At 43.2% G+C, this 14879-nt stretch overlaps 1 protein-coding gene across 5 annotated transcripts in view; it reads left to right on the top strand.

Annotated features, from left to right (window-relative positions):
* Nucleotides 1-1050: 1050 nt before the first annotated feature.
* Nucleotides 1051-14879, top strand: part of SIDT1 (SID1 transmembrane family member 1) — an 84327-nt gene continuing 70498 nt past the window's right edge. For all 5 annotated transcript variants that reach the window (XM_065876960.1, XM_065876959.1, XM_065876958.1 and 2 more), the window contains exon 1: nucleotides 1051-1263. In XM_065876960.1, coding sequence (XP_065733032.1) covers nucleotides 1051-1263 — 213 coding nt within the window. The remainder of the gene's footprint in view (nucleotides 1264-14879) is intronic.

The following is a 14879-nucleotide window of genomic DNA, read 5'->3' as shown; positions in this document are numbered from 1 at the left end:
GACTTCCGAGGGATCCTCTTCTCAACCCACCCTTTACCTGCCTCTTCAACTGTTTAAATTGACTCCCCTAATTTTTTCCTGAAGGGTATCTCCTTTTGATTTGGGGCTGCGGTTTCTCTCCTGAAAAACAATACAGAATCCTGGGGATTCTGCTAAATCTAAGAAGTCATTGCAGAGGTAAAGTAGACAAGAAGTTAGGGCAGAAGTTGTGCCCTCTGCACAAAGCCAGCTGCTCTGGGTCGTCTTTGACAACTTCCGGGACTAGACTTCAGGCGGTGTTCGAAATTGTTTTCTTTACCATATCTATTTGTTTTTTTATGACTGTACATATTTACATACGTACACGTATGGCGAGGGAGAGAGAAAGTGATGACGTGAGGCTCCTTGAGATTAGGAGGTGATAAGAAAATAAAGCAGGTGACTGGGAAGGGAGAAGGGAGAATCCTGTTAGAGAAGGGAGAATTGAGAGTTAACCGTCATTCAGACGAGCAGGAGGTCTCTGCAGGTAGCAGTCTGTAAATGCGAACTTGTGCACCCTCTTTGGGGACAGGCTCTGTTGCTTTCTATTTCTTCGCTTGCAGCCGCGTGCCTATTTATTTGAAACTGACTGAATTTCCTCTCAATGGCTGGTCAGGTTGATTCTTCAAGACTAGTGGATATTTCTTTTTAATGTCTCCAACGCATTTTTTTTCTTTCTTTCTTTTTTGAGGTTAAGGGGGAAGAGATGGTTGAAATTCTGGCTGGGTAAGCTGGGGAATTCTCAGAAATGAGAAAGGGGGAAGGAAACGGACTTAGAAGCTGGCAAGCAAAGCAGCAGCCCCCGGTTCCCCTATCTTCCGCACCCCCTACCTCCGCCCCGTGACCTTCCGTGGAGACCCCAGGAGGCTGCATCAATATTTGATCAGCCTTTCGCCAGCGCGTTGCCAGCACTCGTCGGCAGGGCTTGCCGGGCATCGCCTGCGCTGCGCTGCAGCCGGCGCCGGGGCCCGCAAGGGGCTTTGGAAGGACCGGCTCTTCGCTCGCCCGCTCCCCTGGGGCGCGGCGCCCACCATGCGGGGCTGCACGCTGCTCGGCACGCTGCTCTGCGCGCTGTCCTGGCTTCTGCTGCCGGCGGCACCCAGGCTCCCCGCGCAACCCTTAGCGCGGCGCCACGACTCCCGCGACCCCGTCAGGGGCGCTGAGTTCGATCGCATCTACAACGGGGTGGTGAGCCTCAGCACCGAGAACATCTACTCCTTCAACTACACTAGCCAGCCCGGCCAGGTAAGACACTCGCTCCCTTCGCTCCCAGGAACTTGCCAGACCTCAGAGCCCCGTCGCTGCTCTGGGTCCCTGGGGAATCGACCTCGGGAGACCACAGGGACCAAGGGACCCTCGTTCCCTTTCTCCTTCAAAGCAATCACTGACTCGCCCAAGCTGCCGTATCCTCCCCTACCGGCCTCGGGGACACCTTCGCCTCCTCTCGCGCCTTCCCGGCCTGGTCTCTAGCATCTCTGGGCTTTGCAGGGGCGCTGGTTCCCCGCACCGTCTGCGGGTCCTGGCCCCCTGCTGGGCCCTTCTCTAGGGAGGTCACGATTTCTAAGGCTGAGGAGGGAAAGGACCGCACCTCTGTTCCTAATCCCCTGCGGGGAAGGAACCTCATCTTTTCTGGATGATTCTGCCAGACTTCTATCTCATAGCACATGGGGAGGGAGAGCTGCTCAGAATCTAAAATGGGAATGTGTGAGAACAGACCAAGCTGCAGAACCTCTGTGTGTTCAAGAGTCACTGTCTGCGTTTCTGTACCGTTGTCACACGTTTGTGCTTCAGAGAAGCCAGAAGACCCAGCCAAAGATATTGGAACTGCAGCCATCAGCCGATTTATCGAGCTTTTGATTTTATACAAGGATGGATAATTGAGTGAAAGTTCTAGACCTGTTTCTGACAAAAATTGAGGTGAGACAAGGGAAGGAAAGGACTATTCCAGCAACTACTCCTTTGACACATATACTCTGATTGTATAATGTAAGAAAATGCATACAGTTAGCTTTTCCCCTCTAATAGGAGGCACAGAGAAAAGAGAAAACTCCCCAGTGCACCTGCCTCTAGATCTTCTTCCCAGGAATGTATGTGAATGAGTGTGTATATATGTGTATACATATGTATGAATGTATATGTATCCCTTACTATGCCAGCATTCCCTACTCATTGGGGAAATTCCAGAACCAGATGATTGGGATACCATGATATGCCTCCCTAACTCTCACTTAGGATCAAAACTCAGAAACCTGGTAGCTTGGGGGTAGTATTTAGCCAAGAGGGACCAGTGTGCCCATCACCACTCCCAGACATTTCCTAAGTGTGTGTACTGAGCAAGTGTACCATCTCCAGTCTGGCACCAGATCCTAAGCTTGGTCTTCACCATGGACCATGTCACCATATTCTTACCATGTCCTGTCCCTCGCTGACCTTTAGGTTGTACTCCTGAAGTAAGCAGAGTGGCTGTGTGCAGACCCATTCCACTGTAGACAAGTCGGGGGGGGGTGTCAGTTTTTACTCCCCACATTCCTTGTAACCCACCTTTTCCAGTTCTGTGTGCTGTATGGACCAGCTGACATTGCACCTGAAGTGTGTTCCCAGCCCTGTTATTGGCTCAGAATAAATAAATGTCTGAAAAACCCCATGATCTCTGGGGTGTACTGCCAGTTTCCCCCTAAATCATCGGTGAGGAAACTCAAATGATGTGTGCAAAGTAAGACCCTACATCAGGCTTTAGTATATCTTACACTGCTGCTTAGAGATACAGTGACTGCTTTTTTACTATTCTTTGGACCTTTTTGGCTGCAGTATTCAGTGAGTTCCTCTAACTCAGCAAACGTTGCACTGTTTGCAGTTAGGGTCACCTACTTGACTTTCCCAGAAAACCGTGAGATATTGAGGATGGGGGCAGAGTCATGTCCATCTCTATACCCTAGTACCTAGCACAGTGCTTGACACATAACAGGTTTACTAATGTTTTTGAAAAAATGAATAAATAGTTGAAAAAAAGTTAAGGATTCTTTAAGCTAAACCTAAATAAAATATACCTTTTAGTAGGTTGAATGTGAGATCATTTCAGATAAAAACAAAATTTTTAAAAATTGTTCTGGGATTATGCTCTTTCCATTTTGCCTGTATGTATGTTAAAATGCCCTTTATTTTATGAAACAATGGTGATAATTAGTTTTTAAAATATCTTTGCATAATACAATAAAAAGCTGACAGTCCCTAAATTTTACTAGTCTGAGAAATATAGTTGGAAACCTTAGGACTAACAGAAAACTCAAGTGCTTTAATTATTTTAATGCCAGTATGCAATAATATGAACCAGATGTCCTCAAATCTTACAGCCTTCTGAAACTTCTCTTTAATGTGCAAATAAGACAGTGGAATCCTCAATCAATTTACTTTGGAAAATTGCCCTTCTCTTCCTCCAGTCCTGTATTCCAGTTGCTTTCTCCAGAAATGGCATCGTTCTGACCTACCCATCCAAACCATTATTCTGTTTCTCTTGATGGCCTCCTCTCTTCTTGGTCCCTTTTGCCTCATGTTGGAGACCAGCGCCCCCTCCTTCTAATACCATGAACACAATCCTGTTGGATATAGCAGAATTTTACTGAAGGTTTGGAGTAACATAAGGAAATTGCAGAACAGCACAGAGTAGGTGACAGATTAAACCAGAAATCTAAGCAACACTGTCATAACAATTTACCAGCTATTCCTCCACCAGGAGAAATATCAGGATGGTGGCACTATTTTTCAGGCCCTGGCTTGTCACCATCTTCTTGGCCACCCCTCACCCCAAATGCTGGCCTCTCAGTCTCTAAATTTTTGATATTCTCTCACGTCAAGCAATTTTGCCTCCATGACCAACCCCAAACTCACTAAAGAACTCTGCTAAATAAAGAGCTATGAGCCCAAGAGCAGAACCTTTTTCCTTTAACCTGAGCAAGGTCTTGGTCAGGGCTCTCTCCCCTGCACATGTCATTTCCCATCTACCTGTCTTCAGTGCAACTAAGAATTTGGTTTAGACATAGGTGTATTCTTAATTGGAAAACTGAAAAATATGGAATGAAATACAAATAACAGTGTTTATGTTGGCACTAATGGACATGTAGCACATGAAATCATTAAATTCACACTACAGCGCATTATAAAAAGAAGACTTTCCTGAACTCTTTTTCAAATGCTTCCCATTTCTTTTCCAATGAACATAAATTTTATTTCCTAATTTTCACGTAGCATCTAGCTCTCCAGAGAGCAGCTCTCCAGAAATCTTGACTTCACACAAGTTTTTCTCAATTTAATTAAGTACATTTTATTTAAAGATTTTTCTTTTGGAAAAGACTAATCATCATTAAAATTACACGGGATGTTTCATATAAAGACACTGTCTGCAAAAACTGACTATAATGCTGTAGGCAAAGGAAGAAAAAATTAAAACAATGTGGATAAGTGCACTTAAAAAAAAAAGGAAAAAAAAGAATTCGGTTTAGGAAAAAAAAGACAAATTTTTTTCGTTTTAATCTTTTTTCCTTTTCACTTCAAGCCATTGGTATGTTTGCCATTCTTTTTCCTTCAGCTTGGAGGAGAAAGACTATTCTAAGTTTAGGCTTTGGTGCAGAGAGGAAACCGCTATGGGAGACTTTGTTCCTAACCTCTCCTGTCAGCCACTGCATCTTCCATACCAAACGCTGTCTTGGAGAACTATTTAGCCAAATGTGTCATGCTAATTAGCTAAGCTAGCACCTGGAAAAGTCTCACATGCCTTCCAGGCTGAGAGTAATGTAAATATGAAGTTGCCGTTAAAAGAAAAATCACTGAAGGAATGGAGTGACTGGTTTAAAGAAGTATAATGAAAATAATGATTGAAGGTACAGGTCAGGCAAGATCGTAGTTCATTTCAGTCCCTGGAGGGGAAGTGTCTGGAGACTCCTTTCAAGGGGCATAGGGTTTCATTTTGTCAAGGGCTGGGACCAAACTAGAAGGAAATCACCTTGTTGAGAAAATTGTCAGGGATGGGTTTGACTGGGACAGAGGGCATAAAAGCAGGTTTATTGGGAAATGAGAATGCTCTTGTAGAGACACGTGGCGACAATAATAAGATGTTTATATTTGAGCTAGATGGTGATAAGAAGCCCTTAAATAAAAATCTAACCATGACCCAGCAAGAGGGCCTCTCTGAGGCTTTCAGTGACAGAATTCATTGTTTGCCATAGATTTTTGAATTTGAAATGTTTCTCTGGACTTATTTCTTTTATTTTGTTTATTACACTGAGGTATTTATCTTTTAATGACATATAGTTGTCTATGCCTAAGGAACAAATCTTGGCTTTGTTAATATCAACCAGTATCTAGAATCAGTTATACCAGCCTGTCAGATCCAGACTGAAAAAGCCTATCCAATTCTCATGAACAGGACATTCCAGGGGTAACTTCTAGCTGTAAACATTACTACTTAGAAGAATTAAAAATGTTAATGCAATAGCCTCAGTTCTCTCCAAGTCGTATGTACTCTCCCCGTTTTCTCTACAAAATGAGGCAGAGAAACCTCCTCTGCTGTCCTCCCACATCTCCTTACTGAACTGGACTGGTGCTTGTTTGGGAAGAATCATCTCATTAGCACATTACCTGGGTGGTTGGTTACTGTCTCAGTCAGTTCAGCCTGTTAGAGTACCATAGACTGGGTGACTTAGGAAACAAACATTGATTTCTCACAGTTCTGGAGGCTGGGAAGTCCAAGATCAAAGTGTCAGCAGACTTGTATCTGGTGAGAGCTGGTTTCTGGGCTTGTAAACAGCACTTACAGATATGTCCTCATGTGGCCCAGAGAGCAGAGAGAGTAGCCAGCTCTCTCCTGTCTCTTATTATAAGGGCACTAATTTCGAGAGCTCCAACCTCATGATCTAATTAACGTCCAAAGGCCCTACCTCCAAATACTATCACCCTGGGGATTAGGCTTCAACATATGAATTTGGGGATGTGAGGACACAAACATTCAGTCCACAGAGTCACCTCTCACATTTTCCTGCGTGGCTCTGAAGAAAGAGTATTGACATGTCATAAGGGTATTTAGGGGCTGACATTACTCCAGTTATGAGTCTGATTTTATGCAGGGCCCATCTTCTGCCTGCCCTGACCTGATAATCATATGTTAAACTGTACAATGGACCCCTACCTTTGCTACTTGTGCTGAACTTGTTTTTCAATTCCTTTTTGTTTCTTGCTGAGTGCCATGTCTATAAGCTTGCTGTAGTGTTGGGTTTGGTTTTTCAGTTGTTATTTTGTTTTGTGTAGATTTTACTGCTGTGATGGTCCCTTCTGACAGGGTGTTTTAGGTTCTTATACAGTTTATCGAGATTTTCAGCCTTTCTGCCTTTCCCAATTTGGTTTCAATGTGTTACCAGATGTATCTCCTATGTCATTCCTCACTGTTAGCTTGAATCTTAAAGACCAAGGGACTTGAAGATACCGTGAAACCTCTTTGCTGCTAGAAGTGCCAGCATTTCTTTCTTCATTTCAAATAGAAGTAACCACACCCTGTTGATATTATTACACGTTGCCATGCAGCACCCCAGAGTATGTTAGCCAGCTCTTCCTGCGTTGTTTAATGCTGGAGCTGACTGAAGTTCATGTCAACACACCAAGATGGTGCGTTAATGATTTAAAGGCACAACTAATGAGCTATTGGAATTGGGGCCTCACCATCCTTTCTGCTTATTTGCTAAGAAAAATATCAAATACATCATGGGCTGCCAGACAATATAGTCTTTTCTATTTGGCTAAAAAAAAAAAAATTATAAACATTGATCTTTTTTTTCTTTACTTGGACATTTTGAAAATGGAAACTTTGAGGTCTTCCAGTACATTAGCTGGCTATGCAAACCAAAACAAAACCTAAGGACCTGTATCTTGCTTAAAACCTAAGGTCAGCAATAAGAATAACATTGTATTCTATTAAGTCCTCAGCCTAAGATCCTTCGGTTTTTATATATAAGAATGTGTGTAAAAATTAGATAGAAGCAGTTGATTTACATGTTAAAAGATAGTGCTCCATTCCTGAAAAGCAAAGCTGAATGTTATATAGCAAATTTAAATTATATAGTAAATGTTATTAATAAAATTAATTTGCTGTAATAATTAATTACTTCAAATTCTTATTCCCCTCATCCCCTCAGTTTATTTGAAGTGACAGTAATAGCCAAAGAAATTGATTTTACTATTGGGAAGAAGTTATACGCAGATGTTAATTTTGCTACAAGATTCAACAGGGGATTTTTCAGTTAGTTTAACAAGAAGAGTAAAGCTGGCTTGAAGTTGTCTTATATTGAAAAATGTGTCCAGAGAAAGTTGAATATGAGTTTTCTTTCCTGATAAGAAAGCTGTAGGAATCCACTTCCCTGTCACAGCTCCCAAGAAGTGGGAAATTTTCTCTTATTTGGACCACTGAAAAGGTTTTGAGGAGCTAGTTTTCAATCCATAATTTTAAGGAACTTTATTTTGGACCCAGCCTTCTACAGCTCATCCCAAGGATGGCCAGGGGCGTCACTATGTAATTATGAAAGTATTGGTTATTTAAAAGTGAAGATCACCTATGTTTTGGTTAGACTCTTAAGTGTTTGAATAAAATACTTAATTTCCAAAAATGGTGGCAAAATTAAAGTTTATCTAACATCATCAAGTAACATGTTGTCCTGAGCAAAAACATCCTTTGGCTACCTGGGAACTTACACTTGATACTGTGGACATTTAAAAGTGTAGATAAAAGTTCACCTCTCCCTCTGCCTAACCTTGGCTGCAAAAGATTTTCAACTTTGTTTGCTTCCTCACTGTCCCCTATATGTACATATTTTTAACAAAACTTTATTCTTCAAAGCAGTTTTAGGTTTACAGAAAAATTAAGCAGAAAGTGCAGAGTTCCCATATATCCTCTCCCCACCCTCCCCCATTCACACAGTTTCCCCATTATTAATATCTTGCATTAGCGTGGTACACTAATGAACAAATATTGGTGTAATATTGATATTTTATTGGCCTTTATTATTTACTAAAGTCCACAGTTTACATTAGGTTCACTATTGGTGTTGTACAGTTCTATGGGTTTTGAGAAATGCATAGTGTCATATATCCTTCATTATGGTGAGTTATATAGAATAATTTCACTCCCATAAAAATCCCCTGTGCTCTACCTATTCATCCCTTCTTCCTTTCTTTCAAACCCTAGCAACCACTGATTGGTTTTCTTTACTCTCTTTATAGTTTTGTCTTTTCCAGAATGTCATATTGTTGAAATCATACAGCATGTAGCCTTTTCAGACTTGCCTCTTTCCCTTAGCAATATGCTTTCAAGGTTCCTCCATATCTTTTCATGGCTTGATAGCTTATGTCTTCTTAGTACTAAATAATATTACATTGTCTGGATATGCCATAGTTTATTTATCCATTCACCTAAGAAAGACATCATGGTTGCTTCCAATTTTTAGCAATTATGAATAAAGCTGCCGAAAACATTTGGGTGCAGATTTCTGTGTGGACTTAAGTTTTCATCTCATTTGGGTATATACCAAGGAGCTTAATTCCTAGATCATACGGTAAAAGTATGTTTAGTTTTATAAGAAACTGTCAAACTTGTCTTCCACAAGGACTGTACCATTTTGCACTCTCACCAGCAATGCATGAGAGTTCCTGTTGTTCCATACCCTCATCTGCATCTGGCATTGTCAGTGCTTTAGATTTTAGCCATTCTGAGAGGTGTAGAATGATATCTTATTGTTTTTGGTTTTGTTTTTTTTTGCGGTACGCGGGCGTCTCACTGTTGTGGCCTCTCCCGTTGCGGAGCACAGGCTCCGGACGCGCAGGCTCAGCGGCCATGGCTCACGGGCCCAGCCGCTCCGCGGCATGTGGGATCTTCCTGGACCGGGGCACGAACCCGCGTCCCCTGCATCGGCAGGCGGACTCTCAACCCCTGCGCCACCAGGGAAGCCCTCCTATTGTTTTAATTTGCAGTTTCCTAATGGCATATACAGTTGAGTATCTTTTCACATGCTTATTTGCCATCTGTATATCTTCTTTGGTGAGGCATCTTTGCAGATCTTTTGCCCATTTTTAAACTGGATTGTTTGTTTCCTCGTCGTTGAATTTTAAGTGCTCTTTGTAGATTTTGGATACCAGTCCTTTATCAGAAACAAGTTTTACAAATATTTTCTCCTTGTCTATGGGCTTGTCTTCTCATTCTCTTAATAGCATTTTTCACAGAGCAGACATTTTTTAATTTAATGAAGTACCACTTATCAATTTTTCCCCATGGATCCTGCCTTTGGTGTTGTATCTAAAAGTTTGCCATAAAATCTAAGGTCACCTAGATTTTCTCCTTATATCATCTTCTGGAAGTTTTATAGTTTTGAATTTCACGTTTAGATTTATGATTCATTTAGGGTTGGTTTTTGTGAAAAGTGTAAGGTCTCTGTCTAGAATTTTTGTTTGGTTTTTGTTTTTGTTTTGCATATGATATCCAGCTGTTCCAGCACCATTTGTTGAAAAGGCCACCCTATATTTTTAGTATTATAGTACTGCGTACGTGTGTATACATTTATAGCCTATCTTGGACTAAGGAGTTTGAAGCAACTCTTTATTGGGGGCTCCTCATTGTTCTTACCATTGTTTCCAACCTTCCCTTCTGTTACCATCATCTCCGATCTCTACCATTCTCTTGTTGCTCCTTTTTTCTATGTATCTTTTGTCTCTCTGCTTCTTCCACCCCTTTTGTCTTTCCAGTCTTCTGTGAACACTGTCAGTCCATCAAGGTTCTTCCTGTTCTCTGGTCGTTTGAAGCTCTGCTACTGGCAAAATATTCTTTCTTCTTCATCTCAGGAGATATGTTTTGTTCCTTCCTTCCTGATTCAGAGCCGGTCTCCCAATTTTTAAGGTTTTGCTATAGAATGTTAATAATACCAACAGTGGAGGATGCAGAGCATACATTATTTGGGCAATCAGTATATATTTGTTTTGACTTCATGTACCATTATTTCCTTTTTCTCATGTCAACAAGATTTTCTTTGTCAAGTCTGCTTAGCTACAGAAGTGTGTCATTGGGCTTGCATTTGTGATGTTTTTTCTATTTTTTCTATCAATAAAAGAAACACAAAATATCCCTGAAGGGCTTCCCTGGTGGCGCAGTGGTTGAGAGTCCGCCTGCCGATGCAGGGGACGCGGGTTCGTGCCCCGGTCCGGGAAGATCCCACGTGCCACGGAGCGGCTGGGCCCGTGAGCCATGGCCACTGAGCCTGCGCGTCCGGAGCCTGTGCTCCACAACGGGAGAGGCCACAACAGTGAGAGGCCCACGTACCGCAAAAATAAATATATATATATATATCCCTGAAAACCATAAGAAAGAGGTAATTGTATTTTAAACTTAAGAGCTGAAAGGACCTTTTAAATTACCCAATCTCCTCTCTCTTAAAAGGAGAGAAAACAGAGCTGGTAAAATAAATTACTTGTCCAAATTATACAACTAGTTTGAAGCAAAGTCAGGAACATAACTCAGGTTCCTGAGGACATTTCCTCAGGATACGTCTACTAAACCTCCCACAAAAGCACATCTGTTATGCTTATCAACAACAATAAAAATTTTAAATACCATAGTCATAATTCCACAGTCAGGTTGTTTGATCATACAGTTTAAGAGCTTTATGTCTGATTCCCTTACAGTTACTGAAAGTTGAAACAAGAGGATTTTCACTTCTGTTTTTCCTCCATGGATCGTCGAGGCATCCATTTGCCTGTGTTAAGTCAGGCAAGCAGAGTTGACACTAAGGAAAACGGTGAATGTGACAGATTTCCTTCAGTGTTTCACAGAGCCACAGGCACCCACCACCCTGTGGACCAGCCTTCATCTCTTCTGTGCTTTACTGTCATTAATGCTGGGTTCCTTCTTTGTGCCAGACATAGGGCAGCTTGGAGACCTAAGCAGTTAACCTATATGTTCCTCTAGGGCAGTATTAATCCTGAGAACTGGTATTTCCGGATCCCCACTAAATAGCTATGAAGATAAGCCATAGCAAACAGGAATGACTGACTCTTCCTGTTCCTTTAGATCTAACTGTCCTTCTGTGGACGAACTGACTCACAACTATTTTAATTTGTCTGACTGGGGGTGTATGTTATGCTCCCCCCAAAATTAGCATGTAAATGCTCACAGTTTTATTTTATCCTCTCTAATACTTGCAAAAAAGGAATCCTGTATTCATCCCCTCTCTCTCCCTGCACCGTCTTCACCAGAGTGGAGGAATTATAGGTTTCTAAGGAGAAGGACAATGTTTATCTGGGTAATAAAGGGATAAAAAGTGGGGGATAAGGAAACAGGCAAACAGAATGAAGTCTGGGTGTGCAGAGATGGTTTGGGGAGATCTGCGGACAGTAAGGCTCAAGTTAGCTGTGGGCTATGAATGAAGTAGACAGAGAAGGAAAGAGGGTGTGGGGTCAGGCAAGGTTATTGGCTGCAGGCAACAGAAATCAACTGGCTAACATAAGGAGAAAAAGAATTTACTAGAAGGATATTGGATAGCACCCAACCTGAGTTCCTAAGCTCACACTGTGGGGACCAAGAGAGAATACACTGCAAGAAATTATAACAACAGTCACGCAGCAGGAATGTGTGGCCAGGATGCTCACCTAGGCACTACCACCTCCTCTGCCATTAGACATGGTCACCCCTGGACCCTGTTGTCATGGTCCCTACTGATGTCACCACTGACAGCGAGTGTTAAACTCTTCCTTCATCTTTGTATCATTTAATCACCGTTGAAAGTACCAAGTGGGAGCATCCAACTCTCCGAGCGTGGGTCCTGTACCTGCCCCCTATGGCATCTACAGGCAGCCTTGCCTCCCACAAAACTCACACAGTGGCGTGGAGGGAAGGAAGTTCCTCTAAAACATGCAAGGCATTTGGATGCTGGGCAGCCCCCAAATCAACCCCACCAAAAGTTTTCATGGGGTGTTCTCTAGCTAGGACATTTGTTGGAAGATAGTTACATGGACCCAGACATAAGTGATCAGGGACCAAAGGGAGCAAATCTGGGCTACTGCAGGCTATCTTTGCCCATTTAAAGAGGAACATCTTACCTGAGCACCAGAGAAGAATTCAAGTCATATATATCATCTCGGCCACAGTGTTTACTCCATGATTAGAAATAGTTGTGTCTCTGAAATATGGCCTTCCCTGAGGCCGCTTCTGCTAGTCTCAGGAAATTATCTTTGAAGATTTTGAAGGGGATGATGTTTGCAGATGATTGGCTTTGTCTTGTTTAGAAAGCAGTTTTCTTTAGGTAATACTTATATACTGCCAATACTTATTTAAAATTACAAATGGCACCAGTCTGGCAATGAATACCACTACAGAAATAAACAGCTGATAGGGCTTCCCTGGTGGCGCAGGGGTTGAGAGTACGCCTGCCGATGCAGGGGACAGGGGTTCGTGCCCCGGTCCGGGAAGATCCCACATGCCGTGGAGCGGCTGGGCCCGTGAGCCATGGCCGCTGAGCCTGCGCGTCCGGAGCCTGTGCTCTGCAACAGGAGAGGCCACAACAGTGAGAGGCCCGCGTACGGCTAAAAAAAAAAAAAAAAACAGCTGATAAACATCAGATCATAACTCTGACAAGCATCGCAGTTCTGTAGTGCTTTTCCAACTTTAGAGCATTAATTAAGTAGGCCTCAGAATAGCGCTAGAAGAAACATGCCTGCAGTGCAATCACTCAGCACATAAATAAAATCCAGGGAGTAGATCCTTGTGTTCTGCCTCAAACCATAAAATAAATTATTTTTACCTCTTTGTAATTTTTTTCTCCCTCCCAAAAGAAGGAATATAAGCAGGAAATAGAGAGAAAAAGACAGGAAAGATAAAGAGGAAAAGGGAATCACACACAGAGATGAGCAGACACAGATACCTAAGAGGTTGGTGAACCAACAGAGGCCCCTGGCTCTCTCCCAGGAGCCAAGGCTGGAGATGCCTCAAGCCAGACGGAGGGCAGTGGGACAGAGGAGCTAATGCAAAGTCTGTGAGAGGCCTGGAGAGACAGAAGATGGTCAGCTCTTGGGGTGAGAGGCGCATGGCCACCCTCAGTCTAAGAGGCCATGGGTAGGGAATAGGTTGGAGGAGAGCTTTCTTGTGGTGCTTTTTTGCCTCCCTCAGTTTGGCCCAGGTGTACTGCTGCCTGCCCTGCCTCGTCATCATCAGGAGGGAGGAAACAAGCAGTACCCACCCAGGGTGGGCTGGCTCGCGGGATAATACCTGTGGAGGCTGGCGTGGAGAAGGGTAACCACTGTGCCTGCTGACCTGCTGACCCTGAGCTGTCCCTGCTTTCCCACAGGCCCCTTCACAGGGCAGACGCCGGCAGGTTAGGATGGGAGCAGGAACAGTGGGGCTGGGGGGCGATGGATGAGGGGCGGGAAGGTAGAAGTAAAATTAGATGGGCGGGGAATGGACCCCTGGAGGGGGGTGAAAAGGGGCATGGTCAACTCAGAGGCTCTCCACCCTTCCAGTCCCTCCTTCTTCCCTGAACTCCCCTCACATTTAGCTCCTCCCCTCGGGAGTTCACGCTACGACCCTAGGTAGCTGATAGCCCAGGGAATCAGAGCTCATGGGAGAAAATCACAACAGATCTACAGATGGAAGTTACGTGAGAAATGTCAAACTGAATGACCTTTACCAGATGTAGTAGAGTTAAGGAACAGGAAGAATAAGACTTCATGACAAGCAAAGTGAACATCCTGGAAGAGATGTGGATAGGAGGACGTTGTTCAGATGAAACAGGTTGCAGCTATAAAGATGAAAGATGAAGCAACTGGGAAACCCCAGATTTAAAAAATAATACTGTTTACATAAAGACCTCGGCAATGGGTTGGACGTTAGAATGAATAACGGATTAGAGAACTGGAGGATCGTGTTGAGGGTCTACCTAAAGAGATGTAGGATATAAAGAGAAAAATTAAGAAATTGGGAGCACAGACCCAATTATGACATCAACATAATAGGGGTCCCACAGGAAGAAAACAAATGGAGAGAAAGGAATATCTGTAGAAATAATGCTGAAGAATTAAGAACAGCCATTTCCCTGGCATCCTGGGGTGTTTTTTTAGGACTTGTTGAAAGCTACAACCTTAGCTGGGCTACCTCCGCTCATATGAAAACAGAAACTGTAGTGTATGTACTAAGTGTCAAATACATGCTTGACTCCAAATAATGTCACAGATAAAATCCTCAAAGAGAAACAAATACATGGAACAATTAGCAAATATTACAAAACATGAAAATATGATGTAATTGAGCACTAAATTGGGTAGTAACAGTCCTTAAGTTTTATGATATTAAATGGCTAGATTAGGGCGAGTGAGGGTCTTCAGGACATACCTGATTTGACCTCAGTTCTTGTGAAAAAAATATCACAGCATTTCCCAAAGTGTGTTCTATAGAACATTTATTCTGGAGGATAGTCTTGGTGTGGCATGTGAAAAGGATTCCAAATGTAGTGGAATTTGGCCATGTTTTAACTGCCCAGTGTCTGAACCCCATTCCTATATGTTTTGGGGAAATTCCTCATTTCATGAGTCTCTGCTGGAGACAGAGCTCCTTCCACTAGGGAAGCAGAACAGCGGGCATCTGCTATCTTGAACACACCCCTCCCAACCCCACCAAGCTCAGGCTCGGGTCTGTGGCCTCAGCGCTACCAATCAGATCTGCTTTCCCCAGACTTTGAGTTGGGAGCCAGTGACGCAGGAAAGCAGCTGTTCAGCGGCAACAGAGGCAGCACTGGGCGTCCAGGGATGGCCATAGCAATGGGGTGGTAGCACTTAAGACCTTCCAAAGG

This window comes from Phocoena phocoena, chromosome 4 (genome assembly GCF_963924675.1).
Source record: "Phocoena phocoena chromosome 4, mPhoPho1.1, whole genome shotgun sequence".
Classification (NCBI taxonomy): Eukaryota; Metazoa; Chordata; class Mammalia; order Artiodactyla; family Phocoenidae; genus Phocoena; species Phocoena phocoena.
The sequence above is the reverse complement of the archived record's forward strand: the minus strand, read 5'-3'. Positions and strand labels throughout refer to the sequence as shown.